Genomic DNA, 23,875 nt, shown 5'->3' with positions numbered 1-23,875 from the left:
TCCTTTTTCAGGCTTTGCCTGGAACAGATGGGGAAGGGCCTCCCTGGGAATGCTTCTGAAACTGCTGGTGGTTACAGTTTGAGAAGACCTGAGTGAGAATAAAGGCAAGAGAGAGGACAAAACAGAAGTCCTCTCAGAGGGACGGAAATTTCTGATAATGGGGTTAAAGTCCAGCTGTGTCTGAGCTGGACAGTCCAGTGAGACAGTAAAATTCTTCCCCTTACCCCTTTCCTTCAATTTAGATTATAGCTTGTTTGATTTGGATTTCTGTGCCTTCCAACCAGTGTGAAAAGTAGAATTATCTTCTTGAGCAGAACTGAAGTTCCTAATTAGATCTCCTGCTCCAGTTCCTTATGTTCCAGACGTCTATTTCTGCATGATAAACCACCCAAAACCTGATGGCATAAAGCAGTAACCATTATTTCATTTATCTCGTGGTTTCTGTAGGTCAGGAATATGGGAAGGGCTTGGCTAGGCAGTTCTCTCTTGGAGTCTCCACACAGTGGCAATCGGACAGTGGCTGGAACTGGGGTAGAGGGGAGGAGAGGGAGCTGGAGCAGCTAGGGACCATCAGGCAGCTCTCTCTCCTCATGAACTCTCAGTTGCTCTGTTTGGATGACTTGAGCTTTCTCACAGCATCTCACCCAGAGTACCCAGACTGCTTGTGCAGCTTCAGCATGAGTGTTTCAAAGCACTGGCTAGAAGTTGAATCACCTTCTATGACCCAACTTTGAATGTCACATGGTATTATTTCCACCACACTGTGGTCAAGTGGTCAGGAAGTTTGGCCCAGAATCAAGAGGAGAAGGAGATCCCACCTTGTAACAGTGACCTGTCAACAGGTTTGCAGACATGTTTTAAAACCACCATTTATTATGGGCAGTCCCCGAATTGTGAGACAGGTACTATGGTCAGAATTATAATATTTAAGTAGACTTAGTTTTGTGATGTCATACCTTTAATTTATACTTTTGGGAGCTAGACTTTTTCAGATCATTAAGGCACCAAGCCTAATCTATATATATTGACAATTGAATCAAGAATTGTAATGTTCTTTCAGGTTTTAGAATTCCATTTTCTTCTTGTATTAAGGCAGTTCAAATTTTAATATGAGTAGCATTGAAAAATATTTATATTTGGATTAGTTCTCTACTTTACATTGCTTATATATTGACTTAGTATTGAGGCATGTCACTTAGTACTTAGTTGATATATCTGTAACTTCCAGAAGTGCTTCATTGTTATCCAGTGATCAGTTTAAGGAATAGGAAGTAATCTTCTTTTATGGATTCTATATGAAATAGCAATTAGGATGTTGATTTGTAAAGTTTGACCTGTGTTCTGACTCTGTTGCTTTGACTCTCTGACTAGAGTTAGAAATCCTCTTTTATACCATCTAGTACCATGGAGTAAAAATCAGAATGTCACTCTTTCCAACTTTCTCCCAAGTGGAGGAGGTCTAATAGATCTTGAACTAATTTTTTTTTTTCTGTTTCAGAATGTAGCAAGTAATCTATTGGAATAAACCCAGCCGTTGAGTAACTCATGCAAAGGTAATTTAGAGCACAAATTAAATCTGTCAGAATGGTATTAGATTTGCAAAAGCTCATAAATAACAAATGAAAGGTCACAGAGCTGTGAAAATGAGAGTGTACTTCTTCATAAGAGAGCTGTAGTCAGGGACGAATCCTCAGTGCATATTCAAATAGCAGTGCACAAAATGGAAATGCAACATCTTTTCTAAATCTCTAGAACATTCCAAAGACACAGTGGACTCTAGGGAAAAGCATAAAAGTCCTAGAAATGACCATTCATATCACTGAGCATGTCCAGCATGGTATTTGTGGTGTTCAGGCATTAGAGCTCCATCAGCTACTGAGAATCTGAATAGAAAAGATACATCCCTGTCTGCAGAGCCCCTATTTCAGTAGCAGTTAGACTAATTGTGAGTGCCTGCCGCTCATCTTTCACTTTTCATCTCCTAGAAAATACTAATAGGAAAGTGGTGCTTCATGATTTATTGCAGAAATGTAAGCAGCTGGTGATATTAATAAATAGTCCTGCCCATCCTGTTTTCTCATGGAAAAAAGAGGTGGAAAAATAGCTCTGGCTACTATAAAGTAGATGAGCTCTTTTACTGTACATTGTATGCACATCTTTTTTTTGTGTTGCACTGTGTTGCACTTGACTTGTGTAAGGGAACACAATCTTTTTATAAAAAGCAATGTGTGGTCTTCATCAAAATTTTAAACTTTTGCTTATCAAAATGTGTCATCAAGAAAGTGAAAAGTCAACACAGAGAAAGGGAGAAAACAGTTGCAAATCATATATCTGAAAAGGGTCCAGAGTCTAGCATATAGAAAGAACTTTTATAACTCAGCAATAAAAGGATAACTCAATTTAAAGTGCATGAAGTGTTTGAATAAATATTACTCCAAAGACCAGTATGCAAATGACCAGTAAGCACATGAAAATATGTTCAACTCTGTAGTCATTTGAGAAATGGAACTCAAAGCCACAGTGCACTTTTCACTCACTAAAGTGGCCGTAATAAAATGTTTTGGTGAAAGTAAATGTTAGTGGAGAAGCAGAGAAATTTTACTGATGGGAATGTAAAATAGTGTAGTCATAGTGGAAAACCGTTTGGCAGTTCCTCAAAAGGTTAAACATAGTCACCATAAGATCTAGCAATTCCACTCTTAAGTATATACCCAAGAAAAATAAAAACATATGTTTATACAAAAGATGTACATGAATGTTAATAATAGCATTAGTCACAATAGGTCAGAAGTGGAAACCACCCAAATGTCTATCAAATGATGAGTGGTATAACAGTGAAATGGTATTCAGCGATAAAAACGAATCATGTACTGATTCATATTACAATGGGATGAACCTTGAAAACACTATACTAGGTGAAAGAAGCCAGATACAAAAGACTATGTCTCGTATGATTCCATTTACATGAAATGTTCCCAATAAGCAAATCCATAGTGATAGAAAGTAGCTTGGTAGTTGCCAGGGAGTGGGGAGAGGAGAGAATTGGGAGTGACTGCTAATGGGTGCAAGATTTCTTTCAGGAGTGACGGAAACATTCTAGACTAGATGATGGTTGTCCAATACTATGAACATACTAAGAGCCCCCACTAAATTGTATTATTTTTAAATGATGAATCGTATGTGATATGAATTTTATCTCAATCAAAAAAATTTTAAATAAAATAAAAGCAGCAAACCCTGAAACAAAAGCATGTGGCATTTACAAGGGTTAATAGCACATGCACTCGGGACAGACCTTGAGTGTTACCTTAGATTCCTGTGGCTGGTGCCTTCCTTCTCTTTCTTGGTCAGAGGTGCATCCACGTGGGGTTGACCCTCCACTCGACTGCTGAAATGTCGAGGAGTGAGTTCTTTGTGGAGTGAAACTTGATCAGTGGGAGACAAGAGACAGAACGGCACTAGGCAGATAAACTCTCCTTCCTTTCTTCCTCCATGGACCACACTGAGTGCAGCTGTTCCTTGGAATCATCTCTTTGTGGCTTGTTATGAAGTGGTGAGCAGCATAGTAACATAGGATCACATGGCTTTATATTTTCTAGCTTCATCTTACCTCTGTCTATTTCTCCCTCCTATTCTCTTTTTCCTTTACCCTCATTGTCTTGGGTTTGTTCCTACCATTCTTGCTATCCTATCCTTACTATATGTAATAGTTTACATCTGCTAACCCCAGCATCCCACTTCATCCCTCCCAGGACGCCCTTCCCCTTGGCAAACCCAAGTCTGTTCTCTAAGGACAACTCGTAGTACACTTTATAATATAATTTTATTTATTTATTTATTTTTGACTGTGCTGGGTCTTTGTTGCAGGGAGTGGGGGCTACTCTCTAGTTGCAGTGCTCTGATTTCTCACTGCGGTGGCTTCTCTTGATGTGGAACAGGGATTCTGGAGAGCACGGGCTTCAATAGTTGCAGCATGTGGCCTCAGCAGTTGGGGCTCCCGGGCTCTAGAGCACAGGCTCATTAGTTGTGGCGCAGGGGCTTAGTTGCTCCATGGCATGTGGGAACCTTCCTGGACCAGGGATCAAACCATGTCTCCTGCACTCGCAGGCAGATTCCTTATCACTGAGCCAACATAGTACAATTTTAAGGTTGGTAGTATTATCCTTATTTTGCAGATGAGGAAACTGGAGCACAGAGTTGTTAAGTAACTTGCTTAAGGTTGCACAGCAAGAGAGTACTGGAGTAAGGTTTCAAATTCAGGCATCTCACTCTTCCCCTCTATATATTACTCATGCATGGTTAACGCAAGCTGTGAAATGAAGGCTCTTGGCTGGGTAGCCATGCCAAAGAGGTTGAAGTAAGGTTAATTTCAGATGACATTAAGTAATGCTTGATGCTTATGCAAGGACTGTGCAGAGGGAGACAATTTAAATCAATAAGTGGAAGAAATACTGTGGTTGAAAGATGCTTTAATGAAAATGAGCCACTTGCAATGTTTGGTATGTGTTGACATCAAGTTTCAGATTAAAAAGAACTTAAGATTGGCAACTAGTTGATATTTAATGTTAAATTATTCAAAATAAAACCAGAAAGCTTTCCTCACCATCCCTCTCGAACTGAGCCCAGATTGAGACTGGTGTCAGTGTGATTCCTTCTGGGGGACCAGGGGCCACTGTGCGAATCTGTCCCTCAGTTGCTGCCTCACCCGACCTAGTGGATGTACATGAAGTACTCTTACCTCCATTTAAGATGAGATAACGTTTGTGTCTGTCACTCACGGAGGAAAAGAGATCCTTGATACTTGTTTTCTCATCACATTATTTAACCAAGTGCCTAGCACAGTGCCTGTCAGTCACATTATGAAGTGAATGAGCCTCTCCTTCCCTTTCTGAATGAAAACCTGTTTGGGGGAACCAAATTATAAATGGAAGAGGGTGTAGTGAGTGTGAAATTGGCAAGGCTGGCATCATCAGGCTGTTACATGGTGATAAGTGTTCTACTCCATTTTCTAGCAATTCATCTATTTAAAACAAAATAACACACCAATCCATTTGGAGTTAATTTGAGTGTATCATGCACTGTTTGGTGTCAGTTAATCTTTTTCACAGTTTTTAATAAAGTTATCATACTATTATTTAATATTTTCCTATTCTGTGATTTTGAAAAATTGCTTGTACTGTGAAATAGTTCTATGTCTGTGCTCCCTAGAGTGTTCTATTTTCTGAATTCATTTTTATGCTTTCTCTCATTCTGTTTTGATTGATATTACTCTGTACTGTGTTCTAATATCTGATTAATCCATATTGATTTTCTCTATTGATTTTGATTTGTAATATATTTACTCTTGTTTTCTGTTTGTTTTGGCAGAATAGCTTTAGGATTATTTTGTTATGCTGTTTTAAAAATGTCATTGAATATGTGTATCAGAATTCGTAAACAAAATGTCCAAATTATTTTTTTAGCCAGTTTAAAATAAAGTGAATACCTAACTTGACCCATTGCATGGATGCTCAAATGATGGTATTCTAAGTAAGTAGGTAAAGATTTTACTGCTATCAATTTAATTGAAAAGAATAGAGTCCAAATAAAGGATAGAATGATGATAAGCTTAGTGTTACAGTGACATGTTGATCTCATTTCTTCAGGTTTTGTTATACACCATGAATCAGTCTTTGGAAGAACACAGTATCACCTAGTTTTAAATGTGGTCTCAATGGCCAGACTGGGTGTGTGCTCAGTTGCTTCAGTCATGTCCAACTCTTTGCGACCCTGTGGACTGTAACCCACCAGGCTCTTCTGTCCATGGGATTTTCCCAGCATGAATACTGGAGTGGATTGCCATGCCCTCCTCCAGGGGATCTTCCTGACCCAGGGACCGAATCTAGGTATCTTATGTCTCCTGCATTTTCAGGCAGGTTCTTTACTAGACTGCCTGGGTTTAAATTAACTCCTCTACACATTTGCTGAACTTGTTACCTCACAATGGGATGGTAACCGTGCCTATCTCATAGGGTTTTGAGGAGAATCAGCTGATACATACTAAGGACTTCAGCAGTAGGCAGCCAATAATGTTAGTTATGTGAAGGAGATTTCGAGCTATAAAGACATATTTTGGTTCATTGGAGAGGCCAGTTTACCTAAGTATCTCTTTTCTCCTCTAATCTGAAAGTCTAGCCTGTGCAGGTTTGTATGGGCAGCATGACCCAGTATGGTTGTACTCTCATCCCTGGCGTTTGCTGTTATCAAAGAAATGCTTCTGAGCTTCTGCATCTGACTTATTTATTGTCGATTCTGGCAGCCATCCCCTGGCCTCCTGGCAAAAATAGCTGGATTTCATTAAAATTCAATCTCTCTTGATACCATCTCTGCTGGATATTAGAAGGGACTGCTAGCAATGGAGCTTTAGCAACCTAATTAAGAATGGATTTGGGTTGAAATTTTCTAAGTGCTCTAAAATTACAGTCTATAAAGTTTCTCTCCCTGTCTACCCACATCCTTGTGCCCTGGGCTCCCTGTTTCTCCCCAGCTCATCCTGCCAGCAGAAGCTGGGCCGAGTCTCTGTGGCTTTCCCCATTTAGACACTGAGATGACTCTGGCTTCGTATTTCAGGTGCAAATCCTCTTTCATCGTCCTGAGTCCCCGCTCCCAGGTCCCCTGGATGAGTGAAGCCTCGGTCTGCCATGGAAGCTGGCCCCGCCCTGGCCTGGCTCCTGCTCCTCAGTCTGCTGGCTGACTGTCTGAAAGCCGCCCAGTCCCGGGACTTCACCGTGAAAGACATTATCTACCTCCACCCTTCAAGTAAGACTCCCTTCTCTTCACTGCAGAAATGTCACCTGATTTCAAATAATATTTGAAAGCTGAAAACTGACCAGGAGTAGGCAGCCTTCCATGTGGGGGAAATCTGGTGACTTTATTGTTGGAAGTGTACGTGCTGGGCTTCCAGGTGGCGCTCGTGGTAAAGAACCCGCCTGCTAATGCAAGAGATGCAGGAGATGCAAGAGATGCAGGTTTTGATCCTTGGGTCAGGAAGATCCCCTGGAGGAGGAAATGGCAACCCACTCCAGAATTCTTGCCAGGAAAATCCCATGAACAGAGGAGCCTGGTGGGCTACAGTCCATGGGGTCGCAAAAGAGTCAGACATGACTTAGCAACTGAGTATGCACACATGTGCATGCTGCCAAAATATGCTGTGTGTGTTTACCTCCCCCTTTTACAGGGTGTTTGTTTTTAAGTAAAATATTAGGCTTGTTTGCTCTGTTCCCTGCACCATGGCTCTGATTCTGAACCCTCTTCTCTGACTCTGCCAGGTCTCAGTCAGTTAGCAAAGTAAATGACCGAGTCCCAGAGGAAGGTGTTGGTAAAAGATCAGGCCTTTATAAGCAAGATAATAGCTGGCCTTCCTGTCTGTGCATCTAATTCTCAGTTTCAGCATAATTACCTCTCACCACTTCCTATTGCCTATTACTTTCAGTTTCCTGTGTTTACGAGTTATCTTGGGAGTGCAGAATAATGTGTGTCCCAGGTCCCTTCCCCGGAGTGTCTGACTGCATGTATCTGGGGCGGTCCCCATGGATTTTTGCTTTCAGCAAGAATTCAGGTGATTCTGCTGCTGCCTGTATTCTAAGAATTGCACTTTGGGAAACATGGCAGCTTAGCTTCCTCTATTGGTCACCATCTCTGTATTTATCTCATCTTTTATATTTGCTTGACCCTCTGCTGAATTGCCAGTGTGGTGGTGAGTGTGTGTTAGTTGCTCAGTCTTGTCTGACTCTTTGAGACCCCATGGATGATAGCCAGCCAGGCTCCTCTGTCCATGGAATTCTCCAGGCAAGAATACTGGTGGTGGTGAGAGGCGGGTATTTAGTCTGTGGGCTGACCTTTTAGCATTTGCCTCAAGGTGTATCACTCTTTTCAAATGTTCTGTTTGACAAGCTTTTTTGAGCATGTACTGTGTGTCAGGCGTTGTGATGTGATAGGCATGAGAGATGTAAAGGCAAACCAAGCGTAGTCCTTGCTTTTGAGGAACTTGCAGTCTGCAAGGTAGAGGCAGTCACTTGGGTGCCTTTGATGCCACATAGTTAAATATTTAATGTCTTCATGTTCTGGTTAAATGAGAGGTGGTTCAAGGAATGCACAGGGGCTTGGACTCTACCTGACCTCGAGTGAGCACCTCAGTCAGCTACTTCATAGCCTCCTGACTTGAAATAAATTCTCTAACTTTGTGAAGAGTAAGTAAAAGAACGCACACAAAGCACTTAGCACTGTGAGCCATGTGTGTGTGCTAAGTCACTTCAGTCATGTTCAACTCTGTGCGACCCTATGGACGGCAGCCCACCAGGCTCCTCTGTCCATGGGATTCTCCAGCCAAGAAACTGGAGTGGGTTGCCATTTCTCCTTCAGTGGACCTTCCCGACCCAGGCATTGAACCCGTGTCTCTTGTGTCTCCTGCATTAGCAGGCAGGCTCTTTACCACTAGTGCTACCTGGGAAGCCCATGAGCCATAGTAAATGCTCAGTAAATGTTAGGAGAATCTTTCAAAGTTTGATCTCTATATTTCTAGCATGGTTAGAATGATGTATACCCTATGGTATTGTTTTGTGGACTAGAAATAATATTTGTAAAGTACTAGGCACATACATGACATGAAATCAGATGCTTATTATTTATGCTATTGTAATTGACTCAGATAGTAAACTGAGAATGCTAAATATACATCACTAATTTTTTTAACTCCAAATATATTTTTGATTGGCAGCCAGTTGTTTCTTTAGATTTACTGTTCTCACCAGTATAGCCTGGTGCCTACTGGTTAATTGTGTGGAAAGCTTATCTGTCTCCTTGTTTTTGCAAGCAGTTTATTTTAGTAACATTCATGAAAAGAGAGTGCTTTGGTAGTTTTTCTGTTTCCTAGGATTGCATTATGTTATTTTCTCCAAGGGCTTCCCTAGTGGCTCAGATGATAAAGAATTACCTGCAATGCAAGAGACCCTGGTTCAGTCCCTGGCCCAGGAAGATTTCGTGGAGAAGGGAATGACAACCCATTCCAGTATTCTTGCCTGGAGGATTCCATGGATGGAGGAGCTTGGCGGGCTACAGTCCATGGGGTCACAGCCATGCTTTTTTTAAATTGGAGTTGGTGAAAAAAAAACAGCCTAGGTTCCGGTCTGTTGTGTTTGATTGCCAGGACTTAAAGCTTCTGTGGGATTCTTTGTCTGCTTCAGTGACAGACTCAGAAGTCACTGGACCTTATAACAGACCCATGCCTGGCTTTCTCTGAGGCTGTGATTGTACACACAGAGTGGAAAGGAAAATTAAGAGGGGTGGATTTAAGTGATCAAGAACCAGACAGACACACACAGTGCTTCTGCCTCAGGTATGGTGTGTCAGTGCTGAGGTTGGGTGGACCTCTGTTTGTTTATTTTTGGCTGTGTTGGGTCTTTGTTGCTGTGTGCAGGTTTTCTCTGGTTGTGACAAAGAGGGGCTACTCTTCGTTGTAACTTGGGCTTCTTTTTGCAGTGGCTTCACTTATAGCACAGCATGGGATCTAGGAACATGGGCTCAGTTGTTGTGGCTCTTGGACTTAGTTACTCCACAGCATGTGGATCTTCCCAGACCAAGGATCAAACCCGTGTCCCCTGTACTGGAAGGCAGATTCTTAACCACTGTACTACCAAGGAAATCCCAAATGGGACCATATTTGGAAAGTCCATTTCAGAATGAGATCTTTGAAGGATGATCTTTGAATAGCACAGGAGGGGCAACCATCTCTGCTGTTTAGAAATTGATGGAAAATTTCCACTCAGTTGACCTCTATTACTTGATGCTTTTGAACTGTGGTGTTGGAGAAGACTCTTGAGAGTCCCTTGGGCTGCAAGGAGATACACCAGTCCATCCTAAAGGAAATCAGTCCTGAATAATCATTGGAAGGACTGCTGCTGAAGCTGAAACTACAATTCTTTGGCCACCTGATGTGAAGAGCTGACTCATTTGAAAAGACCCTGATGCAAGGAAAGATTGAAGGCAGGAGGAGAAGGGGATGACAGAGGATGAGATGGTTGGAAGGCATCACCAACTTCAACGGACATGAGTTTGAGTAGACTCCGGGAATTGGTCGTGGAGAGGGAGGCCTGGTGTGCTGCAGTCTGTGTGGTTGCAAAGAATCGGACATGACTGAGCAACTGAACTGAACTGAACTGACCTATGTTAATTGAATAGAGCCATGGCCTAATTAAAAAGAGCTCACTATACAGAAAGAAATGCAAAAAGGCAAAATGGTTGTCTGAGGAGGCCTTACAAATAGCTGAGAAAAGAAGAGAAGCTAAGGGCAAAGGAGAAAAGGAAAGATATACCCATTTGAATGCAGAGTTCCAAAAAATAGCAAGGAGAGATAAGAAAGCCTTCCTCAGTGATCAATGCAAAGAAATAGAAGAAAACAATAGAATGGGAAAGACTAGAGATCTCATCAAGAAAATTAGAGACACCAAATGAACATTTCATGCAAAGATGGGCACAATAAAGGACAGAAATGGCATGGACCTAACAGAAGCAGAAGATATTAAGAAGAGGTGGCAAAAATACACAGAAGAACAATACAAAAAAGATCTTCATGACCCAGATAACCATCATGGTATGATGACTCACCTAGAGCCAGACATTCTGGAATGCGAAGTCAAGTGGGCCTTAGAAAGCATCACTACAAACAAAGCTAGTGGAGGTGGTGGAATTCTGTTGAGCTATTTCAAATCCTGAAAGGTGATGCTGTGAAAGTGCTTCACTCAATATACCAGCATATCTGGAAAACTTAGCAGTGGCCACAGGACTGGAAAAGGTCAGTTTTCATTCCAGTCCGAAAGAAGAGGCAATGCCAAAGAATGTTCAAACTACTGCACAGTTGCACTCATCTCACACGCTAGGAAAGTAATGCTTAAAATTCTCCAAGCCAGGTTTCAGCAGTGTGTGAACTGTGAACTTTCAAATGTTCAAGCTGGATTTAGAAAAGGCAGAGGAACCAGAGATCAAGTTGCCAACATCCGCTGGATCATCAAAAAAGCAAGAGAGTTCCAGAAAAACATCTACTTTTGCTTCATTGACTATGCCAAAGCCTTTGACTGTGTGGATCACAACAAACTGTGGAAAATTCTTCAAGAGACGAGAATACCAGGCCACCTGACCTGCCTCCTGAGAAATCTGTATGCAGGTCAAGAAGCAACAGTTAGAACTGGACATGGAGCAACGGACTGATTCCAAATCGGGAAAGGAATATGTCAAGGCTGCATATTGTCCCCTGCTTATGTAACATATATGCAGAGTACATCATGAGTAATGCCAGGCTGGATGAAACACAAGCTGGAATCAAGATTGCCAGGAGAAATATCAATAACCTCAGATATGCAGATGACACCACCCTTCTGTCAGAAAACGAAGAAGAACTAAAGAGCCTCTTGATGAAAGTGAAAGAGGAGAGTGAAAAAGTTGGCTTAAAGCTGAACATTCAGAAAACTAAGATTGTGGCATCCGGTCCCATCACTTCATGGCAAATAGATGGGGAAACAATGAAAACAGTAAGAGACTTTATTTTTTTGGGTTCCAAAATCACTGCAGAGGGTGACTGCAGCCATGAAATTAAAAGATACTTGCTCCTTGGAAGAAAAGTTATGACCAACCTAGACAGCGTATTAAAAAGCAGAGACACTACTTTACCAACAAAGGTCTGTCTAGTCAAAGCTATGTTTTTTCCAGTAGTCATGAATGGATGTGAGAGTTGGAGTAAAAGGAAAGCTGAGCGCCGAAGGATTGATGCTTTTGAACTGTGTTGTTGGAGAAGACTCTTGAGAGTCTTGGACTGCAGGGAGATCCAACCTGCCAATCCTGAAGGAAATCAGTCCTGAATATTCATTGGAAGGACTGATGCAAAAGCTGAAACTCCAATTCTTTGGCCACCTGATGAGAAGAACTGACTCATTGGGAAAGACCGTGATGCTGGGAAAGATTGAAGGTGGGAGGAGAAGGGGACTACAGAGGATGAGATGGTTGGATGGCATCACCGACACGATGAACATGAGTTTGAGTGGGCTCCGGGAGTTGGTGATGGACTGGGAAGTCTGGTGTATTGAAGTCCATGGGGTCACAAAGAGTCAGACATGACTGAGCGACTGAACTGACTGATACAGAAAGAATTGATGGAGCTTTCTGATGTGATTTTGGAATATGGAGAAGGGCAGAGGCAGTTGTTCGTAAGCTACATTGTATGTTGATTCACCTGCAGGTCTGGGCTGAGTCCTCTTTCAGAATCTCCATAACTGGTCAAGAGGAATATAAGTTCATGGCGGATTCAAGTTCCTGTCCATGTTTCCCATTTGGCCAGAACTTGGTTTATTCTGCACACTTTAAAGCAGAGTTAACTTCACATTTCTCTGCACTATTTCAGAAGTTTTCAGTGTGTGTTTGCTTGTTTTTACACTTGTATTTTTTTAAATGGTCATAGTCTGCCCTTGAGCAGCACCCAGTAGACTGAGTTTAGATAAAGCTATCTCTCCACAAATAAGCAGGTTTCTGTAGAATATAGACAATAAAAAATAGATGAGGGAAGTGTGGGATTATTTTGATTTTGAATTATTAATATAATCGCCTCACTTTGTAGATGGAGGCACAGATAGCTTTCTTGGGGTCAGTGAGTGAGCCCGATTCCATTAATATTAGATACTGCTCAGAACCTGCCCAAGGAGAAATGCAGTGATGCTCGAGATGTGAGAAGACACACATTTTCTACACCAGACAAACACGAACTCATCTCTCCGAGACCCCAAAGAGCCCTCAGAGATAACAAGGTGTGGGACTGGAACCTGGGTTGGCAAAGTTCAGCCTCCCATGACTAATCTCCTTTGCTCTCTGGTTCCCTGATCTTTGAAGTTTCTAAGCCTTTAAAAGAAATAAACTTAATGGCTTTCAAACTTAAAGCACCGTCCTCAATAACATTCTTTTTCATCATTTATATGTTTTTTATTTTTCATGAAAATGAAAAATGATGGATTTCTTCCTAGCCCATGATTAAAGTACCACAAGCCTAATAAAAACCTTTAAATCAGGTGTTCATTTTAGGAGACATGGAGCTGCTTATTTGGTTGTAGACCTCATACATGATAGCAGAATTTAACATCCTAAGTGACTTCAGCCTGTTCTTGGCCTCTTTTCTGTCCTTGTAATAGAAACCTTTCCAGAGAAATCCAGTTTTCCTCTGGTTGCATATTCTGTGGCTTTTCTTAATCGTGTGGACCAAAGAGTTCTATCTCTGCAGGTGGCTTGTTTATGCCCAGATAGTGAGCCAGTGAAAATTTTCCATAATTCTACCTTACAAGAGGGCTTCCCTAGTGGCTCAGAGGTAAAGAATCTGACTACAGTGCTGGAGACTGGGGTTCAATCCCTGGGTTGGGAAGATCCCCTGGAAAAGGGAATAGCTACCCACTCCAGTATTCTTGCCTGGGAAATTTTAGGGAGTGTGAAGACTGTCTAGAAAGGTCCCAGGAAATGCATTTCTATCAGGAATATATTCATGGTATTAAAATTATACTGACAACATGTTGTTGCCTAATGGACAGAGAAGGTCAGTTTATTAGATTTCTAGAAATTTTGTGTTTGCATCCAGTTTCCAAAAACAATGGAAATTAATTTGGCAAGAATGAAAAATAGAAGTTTGGATACATTATACATCAGTATAGGTTTTAAAACAAGACTCTCTTCTCACCATGGTTTTGGTAACTTAAGGCCTTTATCCAGGCAAAATTTCCAAGAGATGGAAACAAAGATGAAATCTTTTCTGATGCCTTACAAATGAATTATGGTCGGTTGAACTATGGCTGACCAGGAGAGTTAATGGACAGATTATATTACAGAGAGTAACTGGGCACTTTGGCTTTTCTTTTTTTCTTTACAATCACTTTCTCTTGAGGGACCAAGGACTTACGCCCTGAAATACAGAGCACTAAGCTTATTAACTCTGTGATCAAGAGCCAAATTAGATTCATTCGCAGCTGGGGCCACAACAATTTGAAACCCTACTTGCTTTGTAATGCTTTGAAGTAACAAAGAAGAAAATAGCACATCTCTTAAGAACCTCTTTCCGTCCTTTTTTTTTTTTTAAAAAAAAAGAAAACGAAACTTTTTTATCAGATGCAGTATCAGTTAGCAAGTTAGTGGAGATAATTGTTCATCTGTAGACCTTGCTTTTTAGCTAAATATTTCCAGGATGGGGAATTTAACCATTACATAGTATTGTGCTGTAATTATTGACTGAAAGCTGAGTCTGTTTTCAGAGATTTGTCACTGAAAAGGATTTGATTATTCACCGATCACTACTACCTGCCAAGATATAAATACAAGTTCCTAAAAGTAAATGTTAGACTGTCATTGTTGAGAATGCGCATAGATATGAAGTTGTGGATTCAAAAATAAAGCTCACCAAAAATGAGATCATTTGGTTAATTGTCAATGATCCATGCTGATAAACACATTCAGAGATAAATGATTTTAAACAGAGCGTCTGTTGCTATCCCAGTATTTCAGCTCATATTCCTATTTAAAGTTTTATATACTTTGAGTTAATTTCAGAGTCTAGGCCTACTCCTATAAGAAATGGCAGTGTTTAATATTGTCACTAGTCTTGCAAAAGATAATTTTGAAGACTCCATTAATCCAAATTTGGGAACACTACAACTTACTTGTGCTAGGTTCTCAGTAAGCTTATTTTTGGAATGGCTGGATCATCAGTCTTCGTTCAAAGTTCTTAATTTATCTCTTTGATGGGAAAGTTTCCAGGAATAACTAATCCAACATTCCAGCTAAAAATCCTACTGGCTGCTGTGACAGACAGATAAAATTGGATACTCTAGTGAATTAATCATGCAAGCTGAAGTATTATGGTTAACTTACAGTCATAAACCTTGGTGAATATGATCATTTTTTGAGAAATGCTCTTCTTTGACAAATCATTTACATCTTTTTTTTCAAAACTTCTTCTTTAATAATTCTACTTCAAATCTTACAAAGTTCTACCTGTTATACTTTTTTATATATTGAATACCTTAAAGTAGGTAGCAAAACTATATTTAATGTATTCAATCAGGATAATTTCCTAAAATACTTTGTATGGTTTTTAATGATGGTATTTATAAAACTAATCTAGTTAAAATGTCTGTAAGAATATTGAATGCCTTTTGGAATATGAGAATCTATTTATTTTAAATTTTTTAGGTGTGTACTTACCTAAACCAGAATCTTTTAACTTGAGTGTAATCCACCTATCTAGGCAGTAGGATGTAAAGATATTTTCTGTATGTAGTTTTACAAAACAATTGACTTCTGCTTTATTATAATTACATGATAGGGAGAGCATGTTTAACCAGAGTGAAATTTGCTCTCTGGGAATGCAGTGGTTGGATGGCTGTGGCTAGGCTGCCTTCCATTCCTCATTTTTTAAGACAACCCATGCTCTCAGAATCATTCTGCTTATGAACTTGAGTCACCAGTCACTAGGAGGAACATAGAACTCTCAAATGGGCCTGTTAAATTTTCCGGTTATCTGTCTTTTTTAGACAGTTTATGACTTTTGATCATGTTAGCTTATTGGTTATTGTCAGAGTCAGCTCTGTGAAATATTGCAAGCAAGTACGAAGATGGGCAGCTATTCTAGACAAGGTGAAAACCAAAGTTATATCTGGCCCATAATTCTGGCCTTAAGCTGCTGCCTCCTCCTTCATTTATTTTTGATAACATACTTAATTGGTTCCATGTGGGCAAAGCAATTTACCCTGAGATGATTATTTCTGCCAGTGGGACATGCAGGCTCAGCCATCTGCGAGGAAGAACAGTTGGCTGCTGCAGATGAAGTGTTTGCGTGTTTGCAGCTTTCAAAGAGGCCAGGTAGTTTTACAAATTAGAACAGACACACACACAAGTTCTGTCTATGAAAGGCAAAACTCTAAGCAACAATGCAAGCAAATGATTAGAACTAAGAAGCAAATGAAAATACATCAGGGTAAAGGACAGAGACAGGCTGGTCTGACATGCCTTGTGGATCCTCGTCCTTAAATGCCAAGGAGACCCTGGTGTGTGATGCACTCTAAGAGCCTGATTTTCAAGGGTGCATCCCACCTGAACACAAGTGCAAGGCAAAGAATACAAGTACTGGAGGACAGCCCCTTCAGAAGGCAGGAAGAGGCAGCTTAGGGATGAGGAATGGAGGGGATGGCTAGGAAGAGCTTCCTGAAATCATGAATCCCTGAGGCTGGAACTAGGATCCCACAGTGCATTCACACCCCCACCATGCCCTCAGCACGCTGCCCCTGACATTGGCTATGGGCTCTCAGGCCTCGTTAGGAGGGTCACCTCTGCACAGGCAGCATGTATTTTAGCAATGAAGACTCTTCTCTTAGCTGACACGTACTATCCCCCAGGATGCATAATTATGTCATGTCCAGCCCGATAAAAATTTTAGATTGAGCTAAAGAAATGCTGTTGATAAGAAATGATCCAACATCAATGAAGTTTTAATGATTGAGCCTAGTATTTATATTTGCCATGTTAATATGTCTACTTAAGCTGACATATAAAAGTCAATGATAGGAAATCTAGAGTGCCCTTTGTTAATCGATATTTTTACTGAGATTATTATAGCTACATCAGTACTTATAAGAAATTATATGTAGAGATTCCATGTGTTCTTTACCCAGTTTACCCCAATGGTAACATTTTAAAAAGTTGTAGAGTAATAGCACAACCAGGTTATTGGTGCTAATATATTAACCCACTGATTTTATTCAGACTTCCCCCATTTTACTCGTGTTCATTTGTGTATTTTTGCATGAGTGTTTTTGTGTATTTAGTTCTACATAATTTTATCACATGTAGGTTTGTGGATCCACCACCAAGTCTAGACACTAAACAATTTCAGTAGCACAAAGATTCCTTCTGTTGGCCTCATTCACACCATGTCCCTCTGACCCTCTCTCTCCTACCACTCTCACCCCCAGCCTCCTAGCCACCACTAATATTTTCTCCACTTCTAAACTTTTCTCATGTAAAAAATGTTACATAAATGGAATGTTACTTAAATGGAATCATACAGTATAACCTTTGGGGATTAACTTCTTTCACTCAGGATAATTTCCTAGAAATTCACCCAGGTTGTTGACTGTATTAATATTCATTATTATTGCTGACTAGTGTTCCATGGTATGGATGTACCACAGTTTGTTTAACCTTCACCCATCAAAGGACAGCTGGGTTATTTCCAGTTTGGCAATGTTACAAATACAGTTGCTGTGAACATTTGTGTACAGATTTTTGTGTGAATGTACGTTTTCACTTCTCAGGGATAGATGCCCAGGAGTGCAGTTGCTGAGTCATATGATAGTTGAATGTTTAGTTTTTTAAGAAACTGTCAGGCTATTTTGATAATCCTTTTAACAAAATAATTTTAAAAAATTCCTACGTGCATTTCTATATAACACCTAAAACTACAGGCTCCACAATTTTGTATTGCTGTTTTTTATGTTTTGTCCAGCATTTTACAAATTCTCAAATATATGGCTAGTTGCCAGTTAACACTTTCAGACTCTTTGAAAATAATCTGTGATCTAATAATCCTTTATTGTTATTTTTAATAAAAGAAAATAAGAAATACAAATAAAATTTAAAAAAAATCTCACTTCACCATGTAGGCTTTTATGCTCAATCTAAAAAATTAATCTTCTCTCTTGATTTTTTTTGTAGCCACACCATATCCTGGTGGATTTAAGTGCTTCACCTGTGAAAAGGCAGCAGACAATTATGAGTGCAACCGATGGGCTCCAGACATCTACTGCCCTCGAGGTAAACTCTCAGTAGGCACATTGGACTGCTCAGAGCTGTCCACGAGTGGAATGCCTTGTTGACTGTGTGTGATGCATGTATGAGAGAGGCATGCTTGCAGTCTCAACTTCTCTTGTCTAAGGCTATTAGTAGATCTTTTGTGCCACATCAGTAACTTATCACTAGACACTGTCAGAGCTATAAACTGATCTGTAGGCTTATCCCCTTTCTTATGAAGCATCATTGGAGCTCCAAAAGAGGTAAGTGATACTTCTTACCCCCAGGCCCAACAAACGCTGCACAAGAAGAGAACAACCAGCCTGTAATCCACTCTTTGAAGCATTAGTCATTGCATAGGAACTTCCTTTAAGTAAAAATATGAATTGCTGTTCTTATAAAGATCCTATTTATTACATATCTTGCCAGAGGCTTCTATCCTGAGACTGCATGGAAGCTAGAATTCTAAGTGTCATCATCCCACAAATAAAAACCCTGAGCTTTTTAAACTGTTAAGTTCTCTTTGAAGGATTAAATGGATGCCCTATGGAAGCATGAAATTTTGACTCAAAGGCCTGTTTCAAAATGAAGTAGATGCTTCATATTCAGGTCCTTTTTATCCTATTGAATCAAATAAGATGGTTATATTTTTACATGGAGTCACTGTTAATTGGCTCTTTTAGGTTTGAAGGAAAGTCAATTCATTTGATGGGGAGATGATATGGATAGGGTATTTTATTGACAAGTGTTTGAGCATATAGTAAGATGGACTTCACTGCTGATCTAATTCACTTGTTAAAATGACTGAAAATACCAACACCAAACCTGCTATTTTTTCAATGTAATGCAAGAGCTCTTATACTCACCCCAGTGGAAGGCATGCTGTTTCCCCTGGAGGACTGGGCATCAGGAGAGCATGGAGATTGCAGTGAAGGGCAGGTATTATCTCCCTAAGCCAGTGTTATTTATGTGATGCAGGAGTCTCTACCCAGACTGCCCAGCAGAAATACCTGTGGGTCTTTTCAAAATCATCTGGACCTGTGTCCTGCCTGGACCAGTGGTTCTCAAACTTCATCATGACCATCATTCCCTGGAGCGCTTATTTAAATACAGATTTTCGCCCCCCCTCCCCCTCCCCCTCCTTCCTAGTTTCTGATTCAGTAGGTCTGAGATGGGGCCTGAGAGTTTGCATTTCTAAAGCAACCCACAGTGTTATAAAAGCTGTTGTTCTGGAGGCCAGGCATTCAGAACCACAGCTCTAGACCAACTGAGCCAACATCTCTGAGGTTAGGGCCATGCATCTGTGTGTTTAAATATCCCAGGTGATTCTAATGAACAGTCAGGCACAGGAACCACTGGGAGCTCCTCTCCCCACTCATAGGGAGCAAGATGTAGTATTGTCATTTCTGGATTCTTCTTTTCTTTGATGTTAGTTGAATTTCAAAAGACCACAGGGAAGAAGAAAATATGGAAACACTGAAGATCAGCTTAATCACAAGCTAAGTATCTCGTCAGCCAAGTAATCAAAGAGAAGTCCTGTCTGCACTGCCTTCTGCAGTCAGGCATTCATTCCAGAATCAGCAGTGTTTTCTGATATTATACTACAGAGTGAATTTGGATGGGTTGCTGATGGACCTGGTTAAAGCACAGCTACTCAAACTTGGCTGCACATTGAAATCGCAGGGGAAAACACTGATGCCCAGGCCCATTCCCAGAGATTCATATGTAGATGGTGTGGGTGCAGCCAGGCATATGAGTTTTTGAAAGCTTCCCCAGTAGTTCGAATAGGCAGCAAAATTGGAGAATCAGTGTAAACAGTGACTCTGGACAAAAACAGGATGATTTGCTTGTGTAGCCAATAACCTTTGGGCTGGTTCCTGCTGGGACAAAGCTGGCAGATGAGCTTCTGAAACCACTGGCTCTGGCCAGAGATACTGTATAGGAAACCCAACAGTGCTTCTCTCAGGATCACCCTGGCAGAGACGATGCAGAGGAAAAGGAGGGCTTGTGAACTGGTGCTCTCCTGGGCTGTGGGCTGTATTTCACAGAGGCCCTGTCTGAGTCAGGAGGTGTACGAGTTCATTTCTGACACAAAGGGAAAACAGGGAGCGCTAGTACTCCGCTTGAATTCCTCTCCGGACACAAGAAAGTTCCATCTTCATGCTTTCTTTCAAGGTCAAAATCTATCCTTCTAAAGTACAGATACCTGGATATAGCACAGGTCTTTACATAATTTCTCCTTCTCTCTTTTTTATCCTGAAATTTATAGGATTAAATGGAAAGTGATGCCCTGAGGTTCATGACACAGAACCACTTATGCCAAACCCTTTGGGGGATTATATGGTGAAAGATAGGAATCAGGTTTCTTCTTTCAAGAAGCCGGCAGTTTAGCCAAGGAGATACAATCTGAACATATCACATGTCAAAAATGGCAGGACAAAGGCTAATGCCAAAGGCAGCATGGCATTCAATGCTGTGGGGGTTGAAGCGGAAAAATTGCAGTTGGGGGGCTGAGATGACCAGTGACAGTGTTATGGGCTGGGGAGATGGCAGCAGCCCGATAGGTGAGCAAGGAGGGGGAGAAAGAGTGAAGGGGGTGTGTTTTCCAGGAAGTCACTCAGAGCAGAGGCATGGGGTGTGCCCATGTGGGCTCAGTGGATCCCAAAAGACCTGAACTGGGTATAGCAGAATGTGCTGGGAAATGGTAGGAGCAGAACAGAGGGGCCATGCTCTTTTGTGGGGTCTTGAACATCAGGTAAGGAGTGAGGACTGGAGCTGTAAGCTGAGAAAAGATGATTGCTTCTTGCGCAGCCATGATTCCCATGAGCCATCGACCTTTCTTCTGGGTTTTCTCCAGATTTTTCTAAGAATGAAAATAATGCCATCATTACTAGTGCATGATAAGTCACTTCACTCGTGTCTGACTCTTTGCAACCCTATAGACTGTAGCCCGCCAGGCTCCTCTGTCCATGGGATTCTCCAGGCAAGAATACTGGAGTGGGTTGCCATGCCCTCCTCCAGGGGATCTTCCTGACCCAGGGATCGAACCCAGTTCTCTTACATCTCCTGCATTAGCAGGTGGGTCCTTTACCACGAGCGCCACCAAAATGTAAAATGTGTCTATTGAAAACTACTCATTAAATCTACATTTTTCACCCATTTATTAGTTTGACTGAAATAGCTATAGGACTACCAAAAGGCATGGTAAGGACAGCTCAGTAGTTTCTTCTGAGATATTCCTTGTTTTCTATTGGCTTATTCTGTGATCTATTTAACGAGATTTCAATTAACACCTGATATGACAATAACTGGTTGAAAGTGAAAAAAACCCAGTTTGTGTAAATATTAAACTTTATCCCTGTGGAATAAACTTGTATCCCAAATTGCTTAGGAGATTGATTGGATTTCAAGTTCCTCTCATTCTGACTTTTGAAATGTGTGTTATAAAAGTGCTTTCTCCTCCATTGCATTGTTACTTCCTTTGGCACTTAGAGATTCATGGGACCATGTTCCTTCCCAAGACATAAGAATTTAGGACAGCCTCCATCATGGACTGCTGTTGTTCACCCCTCAGCTTGCTTTAGTCCTTGAGCACTTCCTCTGCAATAACCTTAATTTCATCAACTGCTCGTTATAAATCTATGCAACTTTCTTATCTCTATGAACCAGAATGGGGAAGGATCTGGAAATCATATTATATGAGGGACCAATCGAAGAAACTGGTGAAGGCAAACAAGAGTTGAGCATTCTGTGCTCAGATGCATGTGTGTTTGCCTGTGATTTTTCTCTGTGCTGAGAGATTAAAATCTCCTTGAGACAGGGACTGTCTTAAGTGTTTATTAAGAGTTTGTAGAATTAAATATCAAGTCAAAAACATTGTAGTTTTTTAAAAGGCTTATTCTGTGGAAGATACCTAAGCTGCTAAGGATTTTATGTTCCTTCTTAATTATAAAGTACAGGTGCCTCCCTTGAGGGCAAAATCTTCTGTAGAAATTTCTGCTGATATAAAGTCTGGCCAGAATTTTGAGATAGAGGGACATATCCTTTTCATTCCAGCTTCTCTGCTGCTCACTGTCTTTCTGGGGAAGTAAAGAAAAATCTGAGCATGTCCCTTGGCAGCTCTTTCTGCATCTGTTAGCTGGTGTAAACAAGGAATACAAATATGATCACCAGCTCAACTGAAGACAAGCCCCACAGTTACAGAGTTTCAGGAAAGACTTCCTTATGGTCAACTTTTTTCAGATCGAGCCCAGGCTAGACAGACAGTCTTTTTGTTTACTTTACTTAAGGGTGGATTTTTTCCTTCTCTTTCAGGCAGTCTTATTCATAGGACATAGCCCTGCAGGGTTCTTGCCCTTATACAGGAGTCTGTATCTCTACACCCCATGAGGACCCAAGGCCTTGCATCTTCTTATCTTTTATCTATTAGCCCTCCCGTCTCCCACCAGGGTAGAGAATTCAGTGCTTTCCTCAGTGTTGGCCCCTAGGGTTTCCCTAGCTTCCTGGAGAGTTCATTTGTACATTTACAAAAGATATTGGTTATCTGTTATCCAACACTTCTGGCTGCTATGTAATGAGGCAGTGTTCAGGTGATCTGTCTTGTCATATTGCTAAATGAAAGTCTTAGATTTCCTCCTTTAAAATTTTTTTTAAAAAACCTTTTTCTATTGGAGTATAATTACTTTGCAATGTTGTGTTAGTGTCTTCTGTACAATGAAGTATATTGACTATATGTATACAGATATGTTCCCTCTTGAGCCTCCTTCCCATTTCCCCATCCTACCCCTCTAGGTCATTGCAGAGCACCAAGCTGAGCTGCCTGTGCTATGAAACAGCTTCCCACTAGCTATCTGTTTTACACATGATAGTGTATTTATGTCAGACCTAATCTCCCAATTCATCTCACCCTCCCCTTGCCCCTTTGTGTCTGCACATCTTTTCTCTATGTCTGCATTTCTATTCTTGTTTTAAAAGCCAACTTTTAAAAATTAAAGTTTAACATACATTCTGGAAAGTGCATAGACCATAAGTGCACAGTTTGTTGCATTTTCACAGCATAAACATGCAGTGCATCTGCTGTTCATGTTAAGTCACAGAAGTCATAGTGGCCCAGAAGTCCACCTAGGTTCCCCAGTCATTACTGTCCGCCTCCCACAGGTAATACAGTTGTGATTGTTGTGCAGTTTTATATAAATGGAACCATGCAGAATGTCCTCCTTTCTTTCCCACCTTCTATATGTGAACTTCATCTGTGTTTTTGTGAGCAGCAGTCGTTCTTTCTCACAGAAGCACAGTAGATCATTATATGAATATACTAAAAACCATTCATTCCACTGTTGATAGGTATCTGGATTGCTTCCGTGCACAGCATTTTTGCATGTGTCTTTTGGTGCACCTGTATATGCATTTCCACCAGGTCTGTCCCAGGAGATGGGGTTGCTGGGCACGTGGTACTCATGCTTTGGCTTTACTGGATTTTACCTAATAGTTTCCAGAGTCACTGTACCAATTTCAGGCTCTCCAGCAATGTGTGAAACTGCCAGTTGCTGCACAACCTTGCCAACACTTAGTATGGACAGAAACAATAGAAGCTAGAAGTGGATGGAATGACATTTCCTAAAGCACTGGAAGTACATAACTGCCAACCTATAATTCCATACCAAGACTGTCAGTCTCCCTCCTCTGTACTCCCTTGTCTCCTGGCTGCCCTGCTCCTTCTGCATTCCTGTTTGTGCCTCCCAATTAAGACAAAGGCTCTGCTTAGCTTCTCCATCTCCAAGCAGGGCTTTCTGCCTGGCTTCTCAGCCTCTTCACCTGTGTATTAGCAAGTGCCTCGAGGACAGAATAGGTGTAGAGTGTCAGGTTAAGCTTAACGCATTGTTGGTTTGGCTGGTATCTTACTCATCAAATCCTCTCTGCCTTGGTAGCTCACCCATGCTTTCACAAGATTTCGGTTATTGTTTTAATATTATCCAGCTATTTTAGTTTTACGCTACCATTTTTTGGTTCATCTCAGGTGGCACTGGAATTCTCA

General features: G+C 41.0%; 1 protein-coding gene across 25 annotated transcripts in view; it reads left to right on the top strand.

The window, feature by feature from the left end:
• Positions 1–23,875, top strand: part of LYPD6 (LY6/PLAUR domain containing 6) — a 131,770-nt gene that overhangs the window by 87,930 nt on the left and 19,965 nt on the right. For 13 of the 25 annotated variants that reach the window (XM_081582966.1, XM_081582950.1, XM_081582954.1 and 10 more), the window contains 3 exons: positions 1,499–1,553; positions 6,610–6,798; positions 17,767–17,865. In XM_081582966.1, coding sequence (XP_081439092.1) covers positions 6,681–6,798; positions 17,767–17,865 — 217 coding nt within the window. In that variant the 5' untranslated portion in view covers positions 1,499–1,553; positions 6,610–6,680. Of the gene's footprint in view, positions 1–791; positions 903–1,498; positions 1,554–6,578; positions 6,799–17,766; positions 17,866–23,875 lie in introns of those variants that run through there. The other 12 variants (XM_081582949.1, XM_081582968.1, XM_081582971.1 and 9 more) reach the window with 4 other exon arrangements.

The sequence above is a fragment of the Giraffa tippelskirchi genome, chromosome 3 (assembly GCF_054371585.1).
Source record: "Giraffa tippelskirchi isolate mGirTip1 chromosome 3, T2T-mGirTip1v1.2.pri, whole genome shotgun sequence".
Classification (NCBI taxonomy): domain Eukaryota; kingdom Metazoa; phylum Chordata; class Mammalia; order Artiodactyla; family Giraffidae; genus Giraffa; species Giraffa tippelskirchi.
Note: the sequence above shows the minus strand (reverse complement) of the source record. Positions and strands in the feature narration are given on the sequence as shown.